The sequence below is a fragment of the Euprymna scolopes genome, chromosome 36 (assembly GCF_053919585.1).
Source record: "Euprymna scolopes isolate OS-2025 chromosome 36, ASM5391958v1, whole genome shotgun sequence".
NCBI lineage: Eukaryota > Metazoa > Mollusca > Cephalopoda > Sepiida > Sepiolidae > Euprymna > Euprymna scolopes.
This window is the reverse complement of record NC_136517.1, coordinates 75,052,615-75,072,614: the sequence shown is the minus strand read 5'-3', so window position 1 is coordinate 75,072,614 and position 20,000 is coordinate 75,052,615. Positions and strand designations below refer to the sequence as shown.

At 29.7% G+C, this 20,000-nt stretch overlaps 1 protein-coding gene across 1 annotated transcript in view; it reads right to left on the bottom strand.

Moving 5' to 3' along the window:
- LOC145260609 (protein dpy-30 homolog) overlaps positions 1 to 14,176 on the bottom strand; it is an 89,160-nt gene extending 74,984 nt beyond the window's left edge. The window contains exon 1 of the mRNA XM_080118905.1: positions 14,140 to 14,176. Within this exon, the coding sequence (XP_079975031.1) occupies positions 14,140 to 14,173 (34 nt within the window). The 5' untranslated portion in view covers positions 14,174 to 14,176. The remainder of the gene's footprint in view (positions 1 to 14,139) is intronic.
- Positions 14,177 to 20,000: the final 5,824 nt, after the last annotated feature.

Genomic DNA, 20,000 nt, shown 5'->3' with positions numbered 1-20,000 from the left:
ATCTTTACATGGATATATTACATATTTTCATGAACATATTGCATATTTTTAGAAATGTATTACATGTTTTCACGAATATATTGCATATTTTCATGAATATGTCAGGTATTTTAATGAATATATTACATGTTTATGAATATATTACATAATCTTATGAGTATATGATATATGTTTACGTAGATATTACATTTTTTACGAATATATTACATATTTTAATAAATATATTTTATATTCTCATGAATATCTTATATATGTTTATGAATCAATTACATATTCTTATGAATATATTGCATATTTACATGAATATATTAGATGTTTTTATAAATATATCACATATTTTTATATATATTACTAATTTTTATTAATATATTACATATTTTTTTAATATATTACATATTTAGGAGAATATGTTACATATTTTTATGAATATATTACATATTTTTATGAATATATTACATATTTTTATGAATATATTACATATTTAGGAGAATATGTTACATATTTTTATGAATATATTACATATTTTCATGAATATATTACATATTTTCATGAAAATATTACTTATTTTTATGAATATATTACTTATTTTTATGAATATATTACTTATTTTTATGAATATATTACTTATTTTTATGAATCTATTACTTATTTTTATGAATATATTGCATATTTATATGAATATATTACATATTCTTATGAATATATTACATATTTTTATGAATATATTACATATCTTTATGAATATATTACATATATTTATGTGCGGATGACATATTTTCATGAATCTATTACATATGTTTATGAATATATTACATATTTTTATAAGTATATAAAATATTCTTAAGAATATATTATCAATATTTACAAATACATTAAATATTTACGAGAATATATTACATATTTTTATAAATACCGCACATATTTTTATGAATATATTACATATTATTTGAAAAATATTACATATTTTCATGTATATATTACATATTTTTTATGAAAATATTATATATTTTCTATGAAAATATTACATATTTTCATGAATATATTACATATTTACATGAATATATTACATATTTACATGAATATATTACATATTTACATGAATATATTACATATTTTTATGAATATATTGCATATTTCATGAATATATTACATATTTTTATAAATATATTACATATTTCATGAATGTATAGCATACGTCTTTGAATATATTACACATTTTTATGAGTATATTACATATTTTTACAAATGTATTACATATTTTTATGAATATATTACACATTTGCATGAATATATTACATATTATTATGATTATATTACATTATTTTTTATATATTACACATTTGCATTGAAAATATTACATATTTTTATGAATATATTACATATTTTTATAAATATATTACAAAATTTTCTGAATACATTACATATTTACATTAATGTATTACCCATATTTATGATATTACGTATTCTTATAGATATATTACATATTTTCCTGAATATATTACATATTTTTATGAATATATTACATATTTTCATGAATTTGTTACATATTTTTATATGTAAAAATATTACATATTTTCATGAATATATTACATATTTTCATGAATATATTACATATTTTTATATGTAAAAATATTACATATTTTCATGAATATATTACATATTCTTATATATATGACATATTTTCATTTATTTGTTACAGATTTCCATGAATTAATTACTGATTTCTATCAATACATTTAATATTTTCATGACTATATCACATATATATGACATATTTTCACATGTTTTTTTACATATTTCTATGTATGAATTACGTATTTTCATGAATACATTACATAAATTTCATGAATTTACTATGTATATTCACAAATATAACATATTTCCATTATTATATTACATATTGTCACTAATATATCACATATCATAAATACATTGCATATTTACATCGCATATTTTACATATTTTCACTAATGCACAGCATGTTTTCATGTATATTAAACCTTTTTCATGAATTTATTACATAGTTTTATAAATATATTACATATTTTTATGTTGATACCTGATAAACCGTGACCTGTTGAGTCAGTATGTTATATTAGCTATGGAGTTAATGTATGAGCGTGACATTTGTGACGTAAAGAAAGTAGGTTTTTTTGACATAACAGAAACATTTCTATGAAAGTATATTAAAATGAAAAAAATATATAGATAGATTTCTATGAGACGTTCTGTTTATAATTGTTTATTTTTGGAAAAAACTTACAACCATTGAATTATAAGTGGTTTGCCATACTTATAGGTAAATTTGCACTGAACAAATACCTTAATATTTAAAGTTAAATTTTGATATATCTTTAAATTTAAATGCGAAAAATAATAATTGGGACGCTGAAAACGTACACAGTACAACAATACTTTTCATTGTCACGTTGATTATTTATTTTAACGCAAATTAAAAAAAAAACCCATATTTTCGGGGTTATTTATGTTGGTAGTGTAGAAGAAAATGTATGAATCTTTTTAAGAAAATTGCATTAAAAATGGAGAATACATTAAAAAAAAGAAAGGAAGGCGGTGGGCAAATCGCCGTTGTAAAATGCTTTTATGGTTATGAACGGGTTAAAGTAGATTTATTTGTAAGAAAATTGCATTAAAATAACTTAAACGTAATACGGAAATGAACGATGTGAAAAAAAAATGCAGAAAGTATGAACAATTGTTTATTTGGATAATCTAAACGCGAAAAAAAACAAAAAAACAATTGGGACGCTGGAAACGTACACAGTTATTGTTATTGTCGCGTTGTTTATTCATTTGTATCGCAATTAAAAAAACATATTTTCGGGGTTATTTATGTTGGTAGTGTAGAAGAAAATGTATGAATGTTTTTAAGAAAATTGTATTAAAAATGGAGAATAAATTAAAAAATAGACAGGCGGTGGGGAAATTCTTCTTATGGTTGTCAACGGGTCAAAGTTGATTTATTTGTAAGAAAATTGCGACAGTATAGTTGTAATACAAAACATTTGAAAAACATCCCAACACTTCATTTTAAATAATAATTTCAGTGCGCAAGAAAGTTCTGCAAAAGTAGCGATTTGTGTTAATTTGTTTACGCCGTTATGGGTTTATGTTTATGTACACATGCGCAACTAGAAGTTGATAACCGAATGTCGGTTACAACACTGTTACAAGGTCATTTTAGTTTCATAATTACACAAATTACATATTTTTATGAATATACTAGACCACCCGTGACCCGTTGGGTCAGTACGTTATATTAGCTATGGAATTCATGTATGAGCGTGACACTTGTGGCATAAAGAAAATAGTTTTTTTTTACATAACAGAAGCATTTCTATGAAAGTATATTAAAATGAAAAAAGAATATAGATAGATTTCTATGAGTCGTTCTGTTTATTATAATTGTTATTTTTTTTTAAATTACAGTTACTGAATTATAAGTGGTTGGTCATACTTATAGGTAAATATGCACTGAACAGGTATCATAATCCTTATTATAGTTAAATTCAAATTTTGATATATCATCTTTTAAATGAAATTGTTAGTTGAAAGTACAGAATAATAAAAAAAAAACACTCTCCACATGTTAATAATGGCTTTTTAAATAGAAAATGAAAATAAAATGTAACTTTTTTCATTTAATTTAAGCAAACATTCAGTACCCATTGTGTAAAATATTTAATTTGTATGTTAATAATAAGGTCAATAAAATTAAGACAATTCTTTTCTATTTACATTTTTTGTACAATTAATTTTTTTTAAAGAAAACTTTTGTTATCCTTTTGCTTAATTGAGACTTCTTATCAGGTTCTAACTCTCTTATATCCAGATTAATTATATTAATCAATTTATTTTATTGAATATGTATCGCTGAAAAGCACGGGTGCTTAAGCACTTATTGTACAGAAAATAAATATTGTATTCATATGCTAATAATAAGGTCACTAAAACTAAGACAATACTTTTCTATTTACAACATTTTTTGTACAATTTGAGTGTTTTAAAAAAACTTTTATGTTTTCCTTTCGCTTAACTATCCAGTTTTACATCGCTCCCTTTTTCTCTCTCTCACACATACACGTAACTATTTCTCGCGTACGTAACGAAAACAGAGGGAGTAGGAGTGTTGAAATCTATGAGAGTGAAAGTGAGAGGTGTTTTCTTTCACCGCCGCTGTTTCTATTAATAATGAGTGTTGTTTTTTAAAAGGGAGAAGTTTTTTTGAAACTGCGACAGACTTTACGAAGTTGAATGTTTTTAGCCGTTAAAAAAAAAAAAAAAAACTACGGTTGATTTTATAAAATTTTTTATTTATAATGACATGAATTAAAGATTTCTCGCGTACGTAACGAAAACAGAGGGAGTAGGAGTGTTGAAATCTATTAGAGAGAAAGTGAGAGGTGTTTTCTTTCACCGCCGCTGTTTCTATTAATAATGAGTGTTGTTTTTCTTGTTTGTTTACTTTTGTTTTTTTAAAAGGGAGAAGTTTTTTTGAAACTGCGACAGACTTTACGAAGTTGAATGTTTTTAGCTGTTAAAAAAAAACAAAAAACTATTTGATCAAATTAAATGAAATTGTTTGTATTAAAAGCGATATAAAAATTCCGGAATTGGAATAACGGATTGAAGACGTTGCTATTTACGCATGTGCAACCGGATGTTGAAAACCGGAAATCTGATTGCAAACATACAAGATCCATAGACTTTTAGTATTATATAGATTACATATTTTTATGATTATATTACATATTTTTATGAATATATTTCATAATATTGTTAATATATTACATATTTTTATGAACATAATACTTATTTTTATGTATATATTACATATGTTTATGAATATATTACATATTTTTCTGCATATATTACATATTTTTATAAATATATTTCATAATATTTTAATATATTGCATATGTTTATGAATATATTACGTAGTATTTTGAACATATTACATTATTTTATGGAAATATTACATATTATTATGAATATATTACTAATTTAATTAATAATTAATATTTTCTTAAATATATTGCATATTTCCTTTGAATATATTAGGCATATCCTTTATGTTACATATTTTTATGAATATTTAGGTTGGTGTTTTTGTTTTATGGCATATTATCTTTTTCAGGTTATTTAATGCCGAATCCAAAGATTTTGAAGAAATTTTTTTAATAGAATATATTTGTTGTTTTCAAGTCGGTTTCTATTTAACCCATAATTGGGACCCTAACAGGTACTAACACTCCGGGTCAGAGGTGACCTGGGAGCAATGGCAATTAATGGTGGCTCCACACTCCCCAAAGCCCGCAAGCTGGGGCCTCACCACTTAATATAGTTTAAGGTCATATCCAGGACCTATGAATATTAAACATATTTCTATTCCCAGTATTTGTTTGCTAGTGTTGTTTTCATTCGGTGTTTTTTTTTATTTTTTTAACATACTTTTGTGGTCATAATATCGGGTTTTGAAATCTAAGGAAGTTATACCTACGTAATATTTCTTGTTATTCGGGTTTTCTTTCGCAAATATTGTGGCCTGGTAAACCATACTTTTAGTTCGATATTTATTTTGAAGTGGACAAAGTGTGTGCGATCTACAGATACATTTATCCTGTTCATTATTAGTAGTTTTATTTCTATTTCTATTATGGTTGTCGTTGTCCGGGGTTGGCTTATTATTATTATTATTATTATTATTATTATTATTACTTCTACTAGTTACATAGGTGTTCTTTGTGTTAGTTTTTTCTGTAATGATGTCCACTTTTTATTGTTTATTTGGTTGTTTTCATTGCTTTTATTTAATATTTTGTTATTATGTGCTTTAATTATCATCTCTAAATTTTCGCAGCAACTTTAGGTTATTTTTATTGAAAATTTTGTGTATGGGATTGATTACGGGGAAATGCTTTTCGATGAGATCTAGACATTTCTTGCCAAGTTTTGTTTTTAACACTTGATTGTATCGCGCCGTATACCAGATTATATTTCTTTTTCTTCTATTTTTAACTTTATTTTTATTGGTGTTTTGTTGCTTATATTTGATATCAATATTTTTGTATCCACTATTTTTTAAGGCTGTTTCATAGATATTGATTGATCTGTTAAATACATTTTCATCGCTTGAGTTATTGCTGGTCTACTTACGATCGAGTTAGGAATTCGTTTTATAATTGATGGTGGGTGATTGGACTTAGGGTTTATGTATATTGGATTAGCGTTATCTTTTAAGTAGGGTTCATATGTGTTTTTATCTAAATTTAACCTGACGTCCAAGAAGTTTGTTATTTTTATGTTAGCTAGTACGTCTACTTTTAGGCCTAATTTTTTCATTTCCTTGTGTATGATTTTCTTAAAGTTACCTCCCTTAACATTGTTGGAGTCTTTTATTATAGCTCGTCCGTCATCTCTATACAGGCTGATATCCGTAGTATCAAATATGCTTGTGATGGTATACAGAATGAATAATCCCACAAGATCTCATGACTCTGCAAAATCCAGGGCACCCATCGCCAAATTTAACGAATTTGTCATTTTAGTTTTTATCCATTGGTTATTGTTATTTACTAGAACTGATTTTCTACATTTTTTAATAATGTGGATTTTTTCCGAGGATATATCGGCAAACTCCAGGGCAATGTTGAAAAGTTCTTCTGGGTCTTGTTTGATTTGTTTGTTTACTCTAGAAAGTATTGCTTTGCTAATTCTACCTATTTCTGGTATAGTTGGGTTTATCAAGCGAGTGCTGGGGTTATTATTGGAGTCACATTTGTGGTCTTTGAGCAAAATGTATGCTTCTCTAGGTTTCAATTTGCCAACTTTAATTTTTAATTTATCGGTGATTTTTTTCAGTATTTATTATATCTATGTAGTCGCATTCGATGTAACAAGTTTTTTTTTTTTTTTAGTTTTTGTAATGTTTTCTGTGATTAGTTTGTTATATTCTTGTTTATCTATTTTACTAAAATTTCTAGTTTTATCTGCTTTTCCAAAGATATATATATATATATATATATATATATATATATATATATATATATATATATATATATATATAATTATTTTTTTACTATAATAATTAAATACCTACAGACACTAGTGTTTCATCCTTTTGGGAATCTTCAGTGCAGGGTGTCCCGATTAACACCAGTCGACAGATTCGAACCCTGCAACACGAGACATCTCTGGCTCGATAAGTGGAGATCGTATCAATTCGGCTATACCATTAACCGCGTGAAATAACGTTGAATTTAAACATTTTAATTGTAAATGTTTATTTACGTCAGTCAGACAGTGATCTAATCGTTATACGGTGATATATATATATATATATATATATATATATATATATATATATATATATAACATTTTTTTGTTTTTGACTTTAAGTAAATATTTTAAATCAAAGAGAAACAACTTCATAGCGATTTCCGATTTTGAATCAGAAATTGACAAGCAGTGTTTGTCAGAAAAAAATTACACTTTATATTTTAGGCCGGGAAGAGGGGGAAATTCATAATTTGTTTCCACTAAAATTTTAAATAAAACCACTTTGTTTTTATAACAAACATCGGTGCTTCTGCACTTAACGACTCACGATTTCCACGAAGTTGGCTCGGGCTCCGTCGGCAGCTGACGAAAATAACCGGAAAAGATCGGTCGAGCGTTTCTCAATTGTTTTTAGCTAATACAAATTTATGAAGGCTACGTTTTTATAAATTGGAAAACATAAAATATTAATTTTAATTGCGCAAGTTAGTGTTAGGGTTAGATTAAGGGGTTTGGGTTTACATGTTTGTAATTTTATTTATTATAATTCTATGTTTTTCGTGTTTATCATTATAATTTTCTCGAAGCCGTTTAACCTTTCTCAGTACCACATTTCTGATTATTTCAATCAGCGGGCGAGCACACCCGAGAAATTCGTGGAAAACGCGGGTTGGTAAATGCGGAAGTATCCAAAAATCCAATAAAACTTTCTTTTATAATCGGAATTGTTTTTGATTAAAAATAATTAAATAATTTATTTTTTCTTTGAAAATATTTGTTAGTTTTTTTGCTAGTTTTTCTTTATTCAAACCAGTGAAATTAAAAATTACGCCAAACTCTAAAGGGGGCAAAAATGTTTTTTTTTTTTTTTTTTTCTGGTAAACTCCATTTGTCGATTTCCAAATTCGAAGCCGAGTACTTCTGCATTTATCAACCCGCGATTTCCACGAAGTTACTCGAGTGTGCCCGGCAGATAACGGGAAGAACCGGAAACGGTTGACAAGTAGTTTTCTGGATATACTTTTCCAATGTATTATTTAATGAATTTCAGTGGCCGTCGCCATTCTTAATATGGGAAGGGGGTTGTAATAATTTTTTTTTTTTTTCGTAATAAGGCTTGCCCAGCCGTTTCCGGTTACTTCGTGGAAATCGCGGGTCGATAAATGCAGAAGCACTCGAAGCCGGAAGCTGTCATCAAGTAGACTTTTTCTCTTTGATCACTGTTGTTCTTATAATTGAATCTATCTTCCCTTTAATTGAAGAGCGCCTTCCCTTTGATTTCAATTACTTTATTTTAGTATCTAATTCTTACTATTATTCAGCACAAGTACATTTTTATATGTCCTCTTGTTAGAATTCTCACAATGCGTCCAGTCAATAGAATATCAGATTGATCTTCCCGGGCAATATTGATAAAACTGCACAACTCCTAATCGACTTGGTACGTGAAAGAATAGAAGAATTGCCAGTAAAATGATTGCAATCAACGTGATTCGTCCAGAGATATCAACAATGCCGTTTCTGTTCTCAGTTGTTAGCTGAGATGAACTTGAATTCAATCTTATAGAATGTATAGCGTCATTGGTTTTTAAGGTCGAAGAGGTCAACAAGGTTTGGCTTGAAATCGACATTTTACAGTTAGTAGAAGTAGTAATATCATTAATATTTAAAGTCGCAAAGGTCAACGGTGTTTGACTTGAATTCGATTTTTTAATGCCGCTATCATTAGTAGTCGATATCAAAGAGGTCAACGGACATTGGTTTGAATTCGACATTACATAATTATCATCAATTTTTAGGGTCGAAGCGCTTAATGGTATTTGACTTGAATTCGGCTTTTTAAGATCGCTAGAAGGTATAACACCATTGTACGTAGAGGTCAACAGTGTTTGGTTTGATTTTGACGATATACAACCGCTAGAAGTAACAGTGTTATTGGTTTCAGACGTCATATTCGTTGGAAGTATTTGGTTTGAAAACAATCTATTACATCCAAGAGAAGAATTAGCGGAATTACTCTTTAAGGCTGAGTTGGTCACCGGTATTTGACTTGCAATCGGTTTCATACACGCGGTAGAAGGAACGATGACACTGGTTTTACAGATCAAAGTAGTCAACAGTGTTTGGCATGCAATAGATCTTGTGTGTCCGGTGAGTGAATTAGCAGCATTAATTTTGAAGGTCGAGGTGGTGGTCACCGGTATTTGGCTTGCAATTAACTTCATACATTCGGTAGAAGTAATTTCGATATTGGATTTGCAAGTTAAAGTGGTCAACAATGTTTGGCACGTGATAGATCTTATACGCCCGGTAGAAATATCATCATTACGTTTAAAGATCGGGATGACCACTGGTATTTGGCTTGTAACCGATCTAATGCATTTTTTAGAAGGAATGCCGGTGTTGATTTTGCAAGTTAAAGTTGTCAACAAAGTTTGGCATGCGATAGATCTTATACGGCCAGTGAAAGAATTGGCACAATGACCTTTAAAAGTTGGGGTGGTCAACAGTATTTGGTTTGTAAGCGATTTCATACATCCGATAGAAGTAATTTCAGCATTGGTTTTGCAAGTCAAAGTGGTCACCAGTGTTTGGCATGCGATGGACCTATGTCCGATAGAAGGAATAACGGTACTGCTTTGAAAGGTCGAAGGGGCCCTCATCAGTGGGTTTGAATTCGACCTCATACGTTTCGTCGAAGGAATAACAGTATTGGTTTTGAATGTCGGAGCAATAAGTTGTGTTCGGTTTACAATGGAATTGCGTCCAGCAGAAGGACTAACTGCATTAGTCTTGGAAGTCGAATGTGTCAGCGATATTTGATTTTTAATCGATTTCCTGCTAGAAGAGATAATATCATTTTTTTTGACGGTCGATGCGGTCGTCGTTGATGGGCTTGAATTCGACCTCATACGTCCAGTAGATGGATTAATGACATTGGTTTTGAATGTCGAACCCTTCAGCATTGATGAGTTTGAATTCGAAATCATCAATCTGGTTGAAGAAATTGTAGCATTCGTGTTAAAGTTCGTAGGCGTCCTCAATGAAGGGTTTGAAGTCGACCTTATACGCCCATTAGCAGGAACAGCTGCATTGATTTTAAAAGCCGAAGGGAGCATCGGCATTTGCTTTGCAATTGATCTTATATGTCCAGTAGCAGGAATAGATGCATTGGTTTTGAAAGGCAACTTCATACTTCCTGTACACGAAATATTAGCATTGGTCTTGCATGATGAAGTGGATCTCAGTATAACTTGTTTTACCATGGGTTTCATGTATGTGTTTGGAGAAAAATCTGCATTTTTGAAGGCCGAAGGAAGCAACGGTATTTGCTTTGCAATCGACCTTATATATCTGGTAGCAGGAATAGATGGATCGGTTTTGATGGTCGAAGATGTCAACTGTATTTGATTCGCAATCGACTTCATATGTCTGGTAGGCGAAATACTAGCATTAGTTTTGCGCGTCGAAGCTGTGCTCAATGAAGGGTTTGAATTCGACCTAATATGTCGGGTAGAAGGAATAATAGGATTGGTTTTGCTGATTGAATTCTTCACCAATAATGGGTTTGAATTCGGCTTCATGCAACCGATAGAAATAGTAAAATTATTTTTGAAGGTTGAAGTGTTCATCGGTGAAGGGTTTGAATTCGACCTTGCATGTCTACTAGAAGGAATAACAGGATTGGTTTTGTCGGTTGAATTCTTCACCATTAATAAGTTTGAATTCAATTTCCTACAACCGATAGAAGAAATAGAATTATTTTTGAATGTTGAAGTGTTCATCGGTGAAGGGCTTGCATTTGATCTTCTACGTATCCTAAAAGGAATAACTAAATTGTTTTCGCCGATTGAATTCTTTGCCAACGTTGAGTTTGGATTCGACCGTATATATCCGGTAGAGGAAATAGCAGTATCATTTTTAATGGTTGAAGTGATCCTCAGTGAAGGGGTTGAATTCGACCTTGCATGTCTGCTAGAAGAAATAGCGGGTTTGGTTTTGTCGATTGCATTTTTCACCAGAAATAAGTTTGAATTCGACCTTATACGTTCAGTGGAAGAAATCGCAGTATTACTTTTGATGGTTGAAGTGATTCTCAGTGAAGGGTTTGAATTTGATCTTATATGTCTACTAGACGGAACAACGGGTTTGGTTTTGTTGTTAGAATTCTTTAGCAGTGATGGGTTCGAATTCGACCTCATACGCACAAGGAAAGGAACAGAGGCATTATTTTTAAAGTTCGAAGTGGCCCTTAATAGAGGATATGAATTCGACATTCTTTGTCCGATAGAAGATATATTAGAATTGGTTTTAAAGGCCGAAGTTTTCAGCCCTTTTTGGTTCGGCTTTATAATATCGGAATGTATATAATATCGTTGCTTCACCAATCATCAACAGACGGCGTATCTTTCCGTGACGTCATAAAAGATCTATATATATATTAATCTAGAATAAATGGTTAGCGTTTTTCTGTAATCAAAATATGACGTCATAAAATTAAATACCATCATTTGATTTCATATATCTTCCAGACAAGAGTTCGCTTCTTGAAGTGTAGCATCTATTCTGATACTACACTTCGCCTGCTCTGTCCTCGATCAGCGGAGGAGAAATCCTTCTAGACTGAGGCAATTTTAATTCTTGTTCCTATCCAAAGTGCCCCTTTTTGGGGAGCTGGATTTTCCTCACATTAAAATCCAACCTTGTGTTTAACTCTGCCGAAGTTAGTGGTCATTGGTGAACATGGAAAGAGTCACGGATGCCATTGCAGCAATGCAGCGGAAGTCGGCCATGATTGATTCAAATCCAACGTACTAATTAAAAATAGGCAAGCAGTTAATTGCAATCATGGTGCAAGCAATTTTCAATACAAACGGCGAATCTCGAAGTAGTTTCGGCTATTTTCGAGTTTGAACGAAGACAACACGAATAGAAAGATTTGTTTTGTTTTTGTTTGGAAAGAATTAATTGAGCAAAACTTGTTTTTTCTTGCTTGTCCAGAAGAGGGCAAATAATTTGTAAATAGATTAATTTGGGGGGGGGGGGTAGGGGGAGTATTTTAATTATGATTTAGAAAGAAATTTTTTGTCCAATTGTTTTATGTTGATTTTTATTTTTTAATTTATGGTGCTTCTACAATTATCGACCTGCGATTTCCACGAAGTTTGCTGGGGCTGGTTCGGCAGCCGACGGCAATAACCAGAAAAGGTCAGCTGAGCGTTTCCCAATTTTTAACGAACGTGCTGTCTGTTTTTAGCTAATCCGAATCTACGAAGGCTACGTTTTTATAAACTCGAAGAAATAAACAATAAATTTTAATCGCGCAAGTTAAAATTAGGGTTAGATACATGTTTGTAATTTTATTTATTGTATATCCATGTTTTTCCTGTTTATTATTATACAGTAGAATCCCAGGATACGGCATTAATCCGTTCCGGGTTTGGATCGTAAGGCAAAATTTATACAGTACATATTTAAAATTAATAACAAAATACAGTACAGTATATAATACACATGTATATAATCAAATAACATTATAAATAACACCACAAGGTGGGGCAAATACCAAAACCAGGGTCCGGAAAAACATCGAATTCCACATTGTAACCTGATAAAACCGTATCCTAGGGCCACCGTATGCAGGGGTTCTGTAATTTTCTCGTAGTGGTTTAACGTTTTGTGACCGGTCGTTTCCGGTTATTCTCGTCAGTGGCCGAGCAGCCCGAGCACACCTGAGAAACCTTGTGGAAACCGTGGAAATTTATTTAACGTAAAGTGTGTGCATGTTTTCCTTATTTTCAAAGTTTTAAGTCTGTTCATTTAGATTTATAAAAGGAAGTTTGTGGTGTAGTCCCTGGCTTTGGTAGTGGTCATTTTTGATGACGATAGTGTCTTTATGCAGCCAACAACGAATATAAGTTCAGTGTAAATGTTATGTTTTAGTGAGGTATTGAAGGATATATACGGGTATGCAATGCATACCGTATGCATATAAAAATAGGGTACTCTTGCATAATTTAACCCGAATTCTCGTGAATTGCCGTCAAGCATGGATCGGGCGAGACCGTCAGTTATCGGTGTTAGCCAAGCGTCATAACAGACACAGACTAATAAAAAAAAAAAAACTACCTTGAAAAATGAAAATATGTTTATTTCATTTTAGTATTTTTTTTTTTTCAAAAATATTTATCAACAGAAAGTTTGTTTGTTTTTTTTTCTCCAAGAAAAATTTTTTTAACCGTATAATTGTTAGGTGTAAGTACAATTTTTTTTTGTTTTGTTTTTCGTAACCGTATTTTTTTCGGTGCTAATGCACTTACTGATCCGCACTATATTTTTTTAAATCGTATTTCCAAGTTAAATTAAAGTTGGTACTCATGCACTTATTGATCCGCGTTATAATTTAAAAAGCCATTCTTAACATGGGGAGGGGAGGGTGTTTTGTACCTATTCTGTACTTTAACCTTACAATTGAATAAAAAAAATCATAACTTTATCTAAACTTGGAAATACGATTTAAAAAAAATAGCGCGGATCAAGTGCTTTAGTGAGAAACCGATTGTAAGAATACGTGAAAAAAAAAAAAATGGAATTCGACCTCCTATTTTTACAAGCTTATAACTACTTGAAAAATGTAATTCAAACCCTAATTTTTTTTTTCAATTAAAGGAGCAAAGACCAAAATTAAAAAAAAAATAACAGGTTTAATAGCAAATTACGCAATATTTGTTGTTGTTTTTTTAATCGGCTTTCTTTTAAAAAAGATTTGAAGAAATTCAACGAAATTTTTCTTCCTTCGAGTATAAAAAAATTGATATAAAGTCTAAAAAAATCACTTACCTAAAAGCCAAAACAATTCCATGTGTAGTTTCATTCTTCATTGTTAAGAATTCATCCATATTTATATTTTAAAAATAATTTTTTAAACGACTATTTGAAAAACGCGCGGTCATGGAAGCAACCGGAAGTAATCTTTCTCATTGTTTTGAACTACGGATAAACAAAAGGACATAAAAACCAAGCGTTCGCGTTAGGCGTGTAGCCTTGTGTCTGGAGAAATATGTGTTCCCATAGTTTAAAAATAGTCAAGATTTACCCATAAGATTATTCCTTTAAAAAAAAAAAATTAAAAAAAAAAAAATTAAATAAAAAATTAAAAAAAAACACTCCAGGATTTTTCTCTTTTCTCAAAGAAATACATAAATTTTTGATTTATTATATTTTCATTCTTTTTTGTCGAGTGGAATTTTTTAAATATCTAAAAAAAAAAAAAAAAAAAAAAAAAAAAAATATTGAATGAAATAGAAAATTGTTATCGTCCATTACTTACTGGACAATATAAGCAGAACATAAGCTTCCAATGTAAAGTAAACATTTGTGTTTGTTGCACCTCATTTTTGGGGGACAGCAGTTTGACAATATGCGATTGTCTGCATCGATGTTTTCATTTCTTTTTCTAACATGTATAGATTTTCTTACCTGTCATTTTTCTGTTTGGCGAGTTCGAAAATATATTTGTCAGTTTTTCTTTTTGTTTAGTCGCTTTCTTCCAATTCGAATGTCCTCTGCTTCCATTTAGATAACACTTTTTCATTGGCTAATCAAACTCCAAAATTCAATTAAAAATAAGTAACTAATTAGAAAATAAATCTCGCCCGATCCATGCTTGACGGGAATTCACGAGAATTCGGGTCAAATTATGTAAGAGTACCAAAAATATAAATAAATGAAACATTAAATAATGAAAAAGTCACCAGTTCACCTAAAAACTGGAACAGAGTTTTGTAAATAAAATTGGGGGGAAAAAAAATTTATAACAAAATATTTTTATACAAGAGATAATATAAAAGTTATTTTCAGTCTTTTATACAAACACGTATTTGGTAAAGTACGGCATTATCAATAAATAAAAACATCTATATATATATATATATATATATATATATATATATATATATATATAGATGTTTTTATTTGTTTTTGTTTTTGTTAGCGATACTTTCTTGAATGAATTCAGCCACTCTGACGAGTCGTAGACGACGAAACATGTATCAGTGGATAATTATATTTTAAAAATAATATATATATATATATATATATATATATATATATATATATATATAATTCAAACACGGTAGTATATATATGTCATTCAAACACTATCGTGTTTGAATATATGGTTAAGTGGCAGTTTTAAAATTTAGAACTGCTTTAAAGCTTCACCGCTCATTCATTTTTCGACCAAATTTCAAACAATTATTACAGTTTATAGATCACCTTCTCAGCTACATTGTGAAATTTTCGCTCAGTAAAACAAAAGTTGTGATGATTTTTCTGGTGTGCAAAATCGTAAAAATATGTAAGGAGGTGAGCGACGCTTTTTATGACTGGTTATTATAGCAACCACGGCGCTTCAGCGACTACTGTTGCTACTAATTCACTGCTATCTCGAAAAGAGAAGTAACAATTGAAACAGAGAATGAAAGTATGAAAGGAAAATAATTGGGGGTATTTTATTGAAAGCAGACGAGTGCTGTAAATTATTACATATGTGTTTATGGGGCAAAAAGTAAGACTGAAATTAAACAATGAACAAGTGATTTTATTGAAAGCATGAAAACATCATGAATTACAATAGAAAAATGTGGGCATAAAAAGTAATATGGTTAAGCTTAAACATGGAAAAGTAAAGGACTAGTTTTTAAAACTGGGCAAGAAAAGGACTAGAGATTTGGTGGGTTATTAAATTGATTTGCTTTGCTATAAAAAACACAAAAAACAAAAACCAGATGCAAATATAGCAGGACCTGTGGAAATTCCACAGGGGACTCATTCATATGTAATATATTGACGTTGATATCCATGGCGTAAACAGAGATGCTCTGATATTATTGGAACTCTTGTTAAAACTGCAAAAGTATTTATCTAAGCTAGCAGGGACGCCCGGCGTAGCCAGGTTGTAAAGTACACTTAAATATATTTTAATTCTTGCAGATTTCGTATATATCATTATAGAGTTAATGTTCTATCGATTTTTATATATCATAAAGTTGCGATTTAAAAAAAAAATATCCATATGACTTTGGTGCATCTTCTTGAGTTGCTTCAGTTATAATCGAAACCGAAACCAAAATTTATGAAGAATTCTTGATAAAATTATTTATAAAAATAAATGGATCACTGGAGTTCTATCAGCTATAATTGAAATCAAAACTAAAACTTATGAAGAATTCTTGGTAAAATCATTTATAAAAAATAGATGACTTAATTGCCATCACCTATAATTTAAACCGAAACCAAAACTTATGAAGAATTCTTGGTAAAATTATTTATTATAAGAAATGGGAATCCATAATTAAACAATAATCATTCGGGTGTAATCGTGACACAGAAAATAGATAACACACACGCTATCGTATTAATATATAGTATTGTTAAAAGTCATAAAAACCACGCTCCTTTCCTACTAATAACCCTAAGTCTGGGTGGCAATACAAAAATATAGCAATTACATGTGATTTTATGATTTTTATGAATGGGTTTTCAAATATGCTTGGAATAACAATTGCCATAGCCGCGAAGGATTTCCTTGTGTCCAAAGAGATCCCATCAAACTATTTCAAAAGCTGATGGCAGACACTCCAATGTACAGCTGGCACCAACGAAATTTACCCCCCTCTCAGAGCATTTTAAACATTTTAATAATCATATGAACTCCCTCGGATGAGGGCACATAGATATTTTAGCGAATAGATACAAAACGATTACAAAGGCAATAGGCAAGTTATCTCTTAATAAATGACGAATAAATAAAATAAATTAAACTCTGCTAATCAATGTTAAATCGGTAAATGAGATTTATTATCCATTCTGGAGCCCTTCCCAGTCTTATGTTGTAAAGGAACAGCTTCTAATTAAAAAAAATCTGTGCGTGTTTCATTTTTTTATTTTAACATTTAAAAATTTTAAAGAATCGGCTTGGAATCGGAAATAAGACTATAATTTTCCCGATTCCAATACCCCAAAAAGTTCTGATTTTTCTGATTCCTGATTCCGATTCTGAATAATCGTCCTAACACTAATATATATATATATATATATATATATATATATATATATATATATATATATATATATATATATATTAATATATAATATATATATATATATATATTAATATATAATAATATATACATTTCCTATATATATATATATATATATATATATATATATATATATATATATATATATATATAAAGCTGAATGTGTGTGTGTGTATGTGGGTCTGGTCACGAATAGGCTTCTATATGGTTGACTATTATAGAAAACTGATCACATATAATGATAGAAGATGTATCGAGACACAGGAATGGGTATGTTTGATCTGGCATAATGATGGTTCATTAAAATTGTGGGATCTGCGTTCGCGCCTGGCCCCAAAGTATGGACATAAAAAATTTTAAAATGAAAAAAAAAAAAAAAACGTTTACAAGTGTTTTTGATATAGATGTACATAATAATACTTTGATAAGTATGTTTTGACTTAAATAGGGATGGTATAATAAAATTGTGGGGTCTGCGTTCGCGCATGGCCACCATAGAATTGTAATAGGCACAAACTTTAATAAAGACTTTTCATATCTATCTGCGTAAGTATATTTTGATAATTATCTATTTTATTTTTACTTTCATCATATTTTGCTTTGGTTTTGATACCCCCAAGTTCGAAGCTATCTCTTTACAACCCTTCCTTTTCATAACCTATCTTACTTTCATAAATCAGAGTCCATTTTCTGTAGGCTGTTTTCGAACCCAGTCAATGACGGGTACTTTTGCTAGTATATATATATATATATATATATATATATATATATATATATATATATATATATGTTGCCTACATAAACCCGAAGTTAAGCAACGATGAGGCTGGCCAGTACGATATGGGTGACCATTTTGGGAATGCTAGGCGCCGTACGTTTTGAGACAACACCTACATCTAGTATTACGCTTGGTCATCTTGACCTTGTCTTGCTATCAAGTGTTCCTGGACGATATAGAGTATGGTAGATGCACGTTCCTACACTTTTAACTAAGTCAAGCACAAGTCACAACACCACCAGCGGCAGGCATGGACGTAATTTTGGAAAAGGGGGAGGTAACAAATGTTTGTAAATAAAGAACAACTGGTTTTTAGGCCGTTTGGTCTTCCGTAGATGAAAAAGATAATACGTAACAACAAATTACCGAGAGAAATTATTTTGATTAGCAAAATGCGCAGTTATTTATCGATTTTTTTCTTTTTTGGTGTTGATTCTTCAAAGCATTTCCTATATAATAGTATAATGACAATATTGGACTCACTAAAAGAAAATTATTAAATTATTTTTCAAAGATTTGAAAGTATTTTTTTTTTGTAAAAATAATTCATATATATATATATATATATATATATATATATATATATATATATATATATATATATATATATATATATATATATATATATATATATATTTACTAATCTAAAATAATTATTAAGATATTAAACGAATTTCACACTTCAAAACACAAAAGATGAAAAATAAAAAAAATTCAAAATTTAAATTTTTAACCTTAAAATCTGATACGTGCAAAAGTGTTTTTGTTTGTTTGTTTTATTTACAATCCTCACCCCTCCCACAATACAATATATTTTGTTCAGTTTCGGCTGATTATTTTAAGCATGTTTGTACCCACAAATAAAGAGAGGGATTGTAGGCAAAGAATGTATATATGTAAATATCGATTATGAAAAAAAAGAACACCACTATAAAGTTCGTTCTTTACTTAATAATCAGTGAAAATTTCGTATTGATCGGATAATTACCTGATTTTTGGTAGATTTTTAAAGAGAGACTCCGTCCAAAAATACTTACTCCCTCTTTTCGTTTTGGCCGTGAATAATAATAATAATAATAATAATAATAATAATAATAATAATAATAATAATAATAATAATAATAATAACAATAACAACAACAACACAAACAACAACAACAACAACAACAACAACAACAATAATAATGACCATAATTTGTAGAACTTGCGTCTTCAAAGTTGGAAATGATTTTCACAAGAATCCAATGCTACGAAAACTCCAGCCCAGTTGACGGTCCTTAAGCGAAATTTGAAACCCCCTCGGAGCAAGTGGCCAGCCTTTGCATTTAAATTAGTTTTATAACAACAAAAGCCTTAGCAAACCTACTTTCCGAGTTGAAATAGCTCAGGCGATATGCAGACTTTGTTCACATCGTATCTTTTTTCCGAACACACCCACAGTAACAACAAAAACTCTACAAGGATTAGGAAAAGATTTCGAATATTTTAAAATGACTGTTTATTTTTTTTTTTAGCATAGATTTATCGTTTTCTTTTACGTTTTTTTTTTATTATTGTTTGCTCATGTCGGAATTTTGGGGTTGTTATCAAAATTCGACTTTGTTGGGAAACAAGTTCAAAAAAAAAAAAAAGGAGAAAAAGGAAAATAGCAATGCAACAACAAAGAAAAAAGAAAGAAAGAACAAATGTAAAACCCTGAATAAAAGTTTTAAAAGTCAAAGTTTATTTGGGAAAAGTGAGTGGCGGATTGTTTTTTGCATCCTAAAAAGCAATGGTAAAAATTACCATATTAACAAAATCATGAAAAAATAATATAAAGA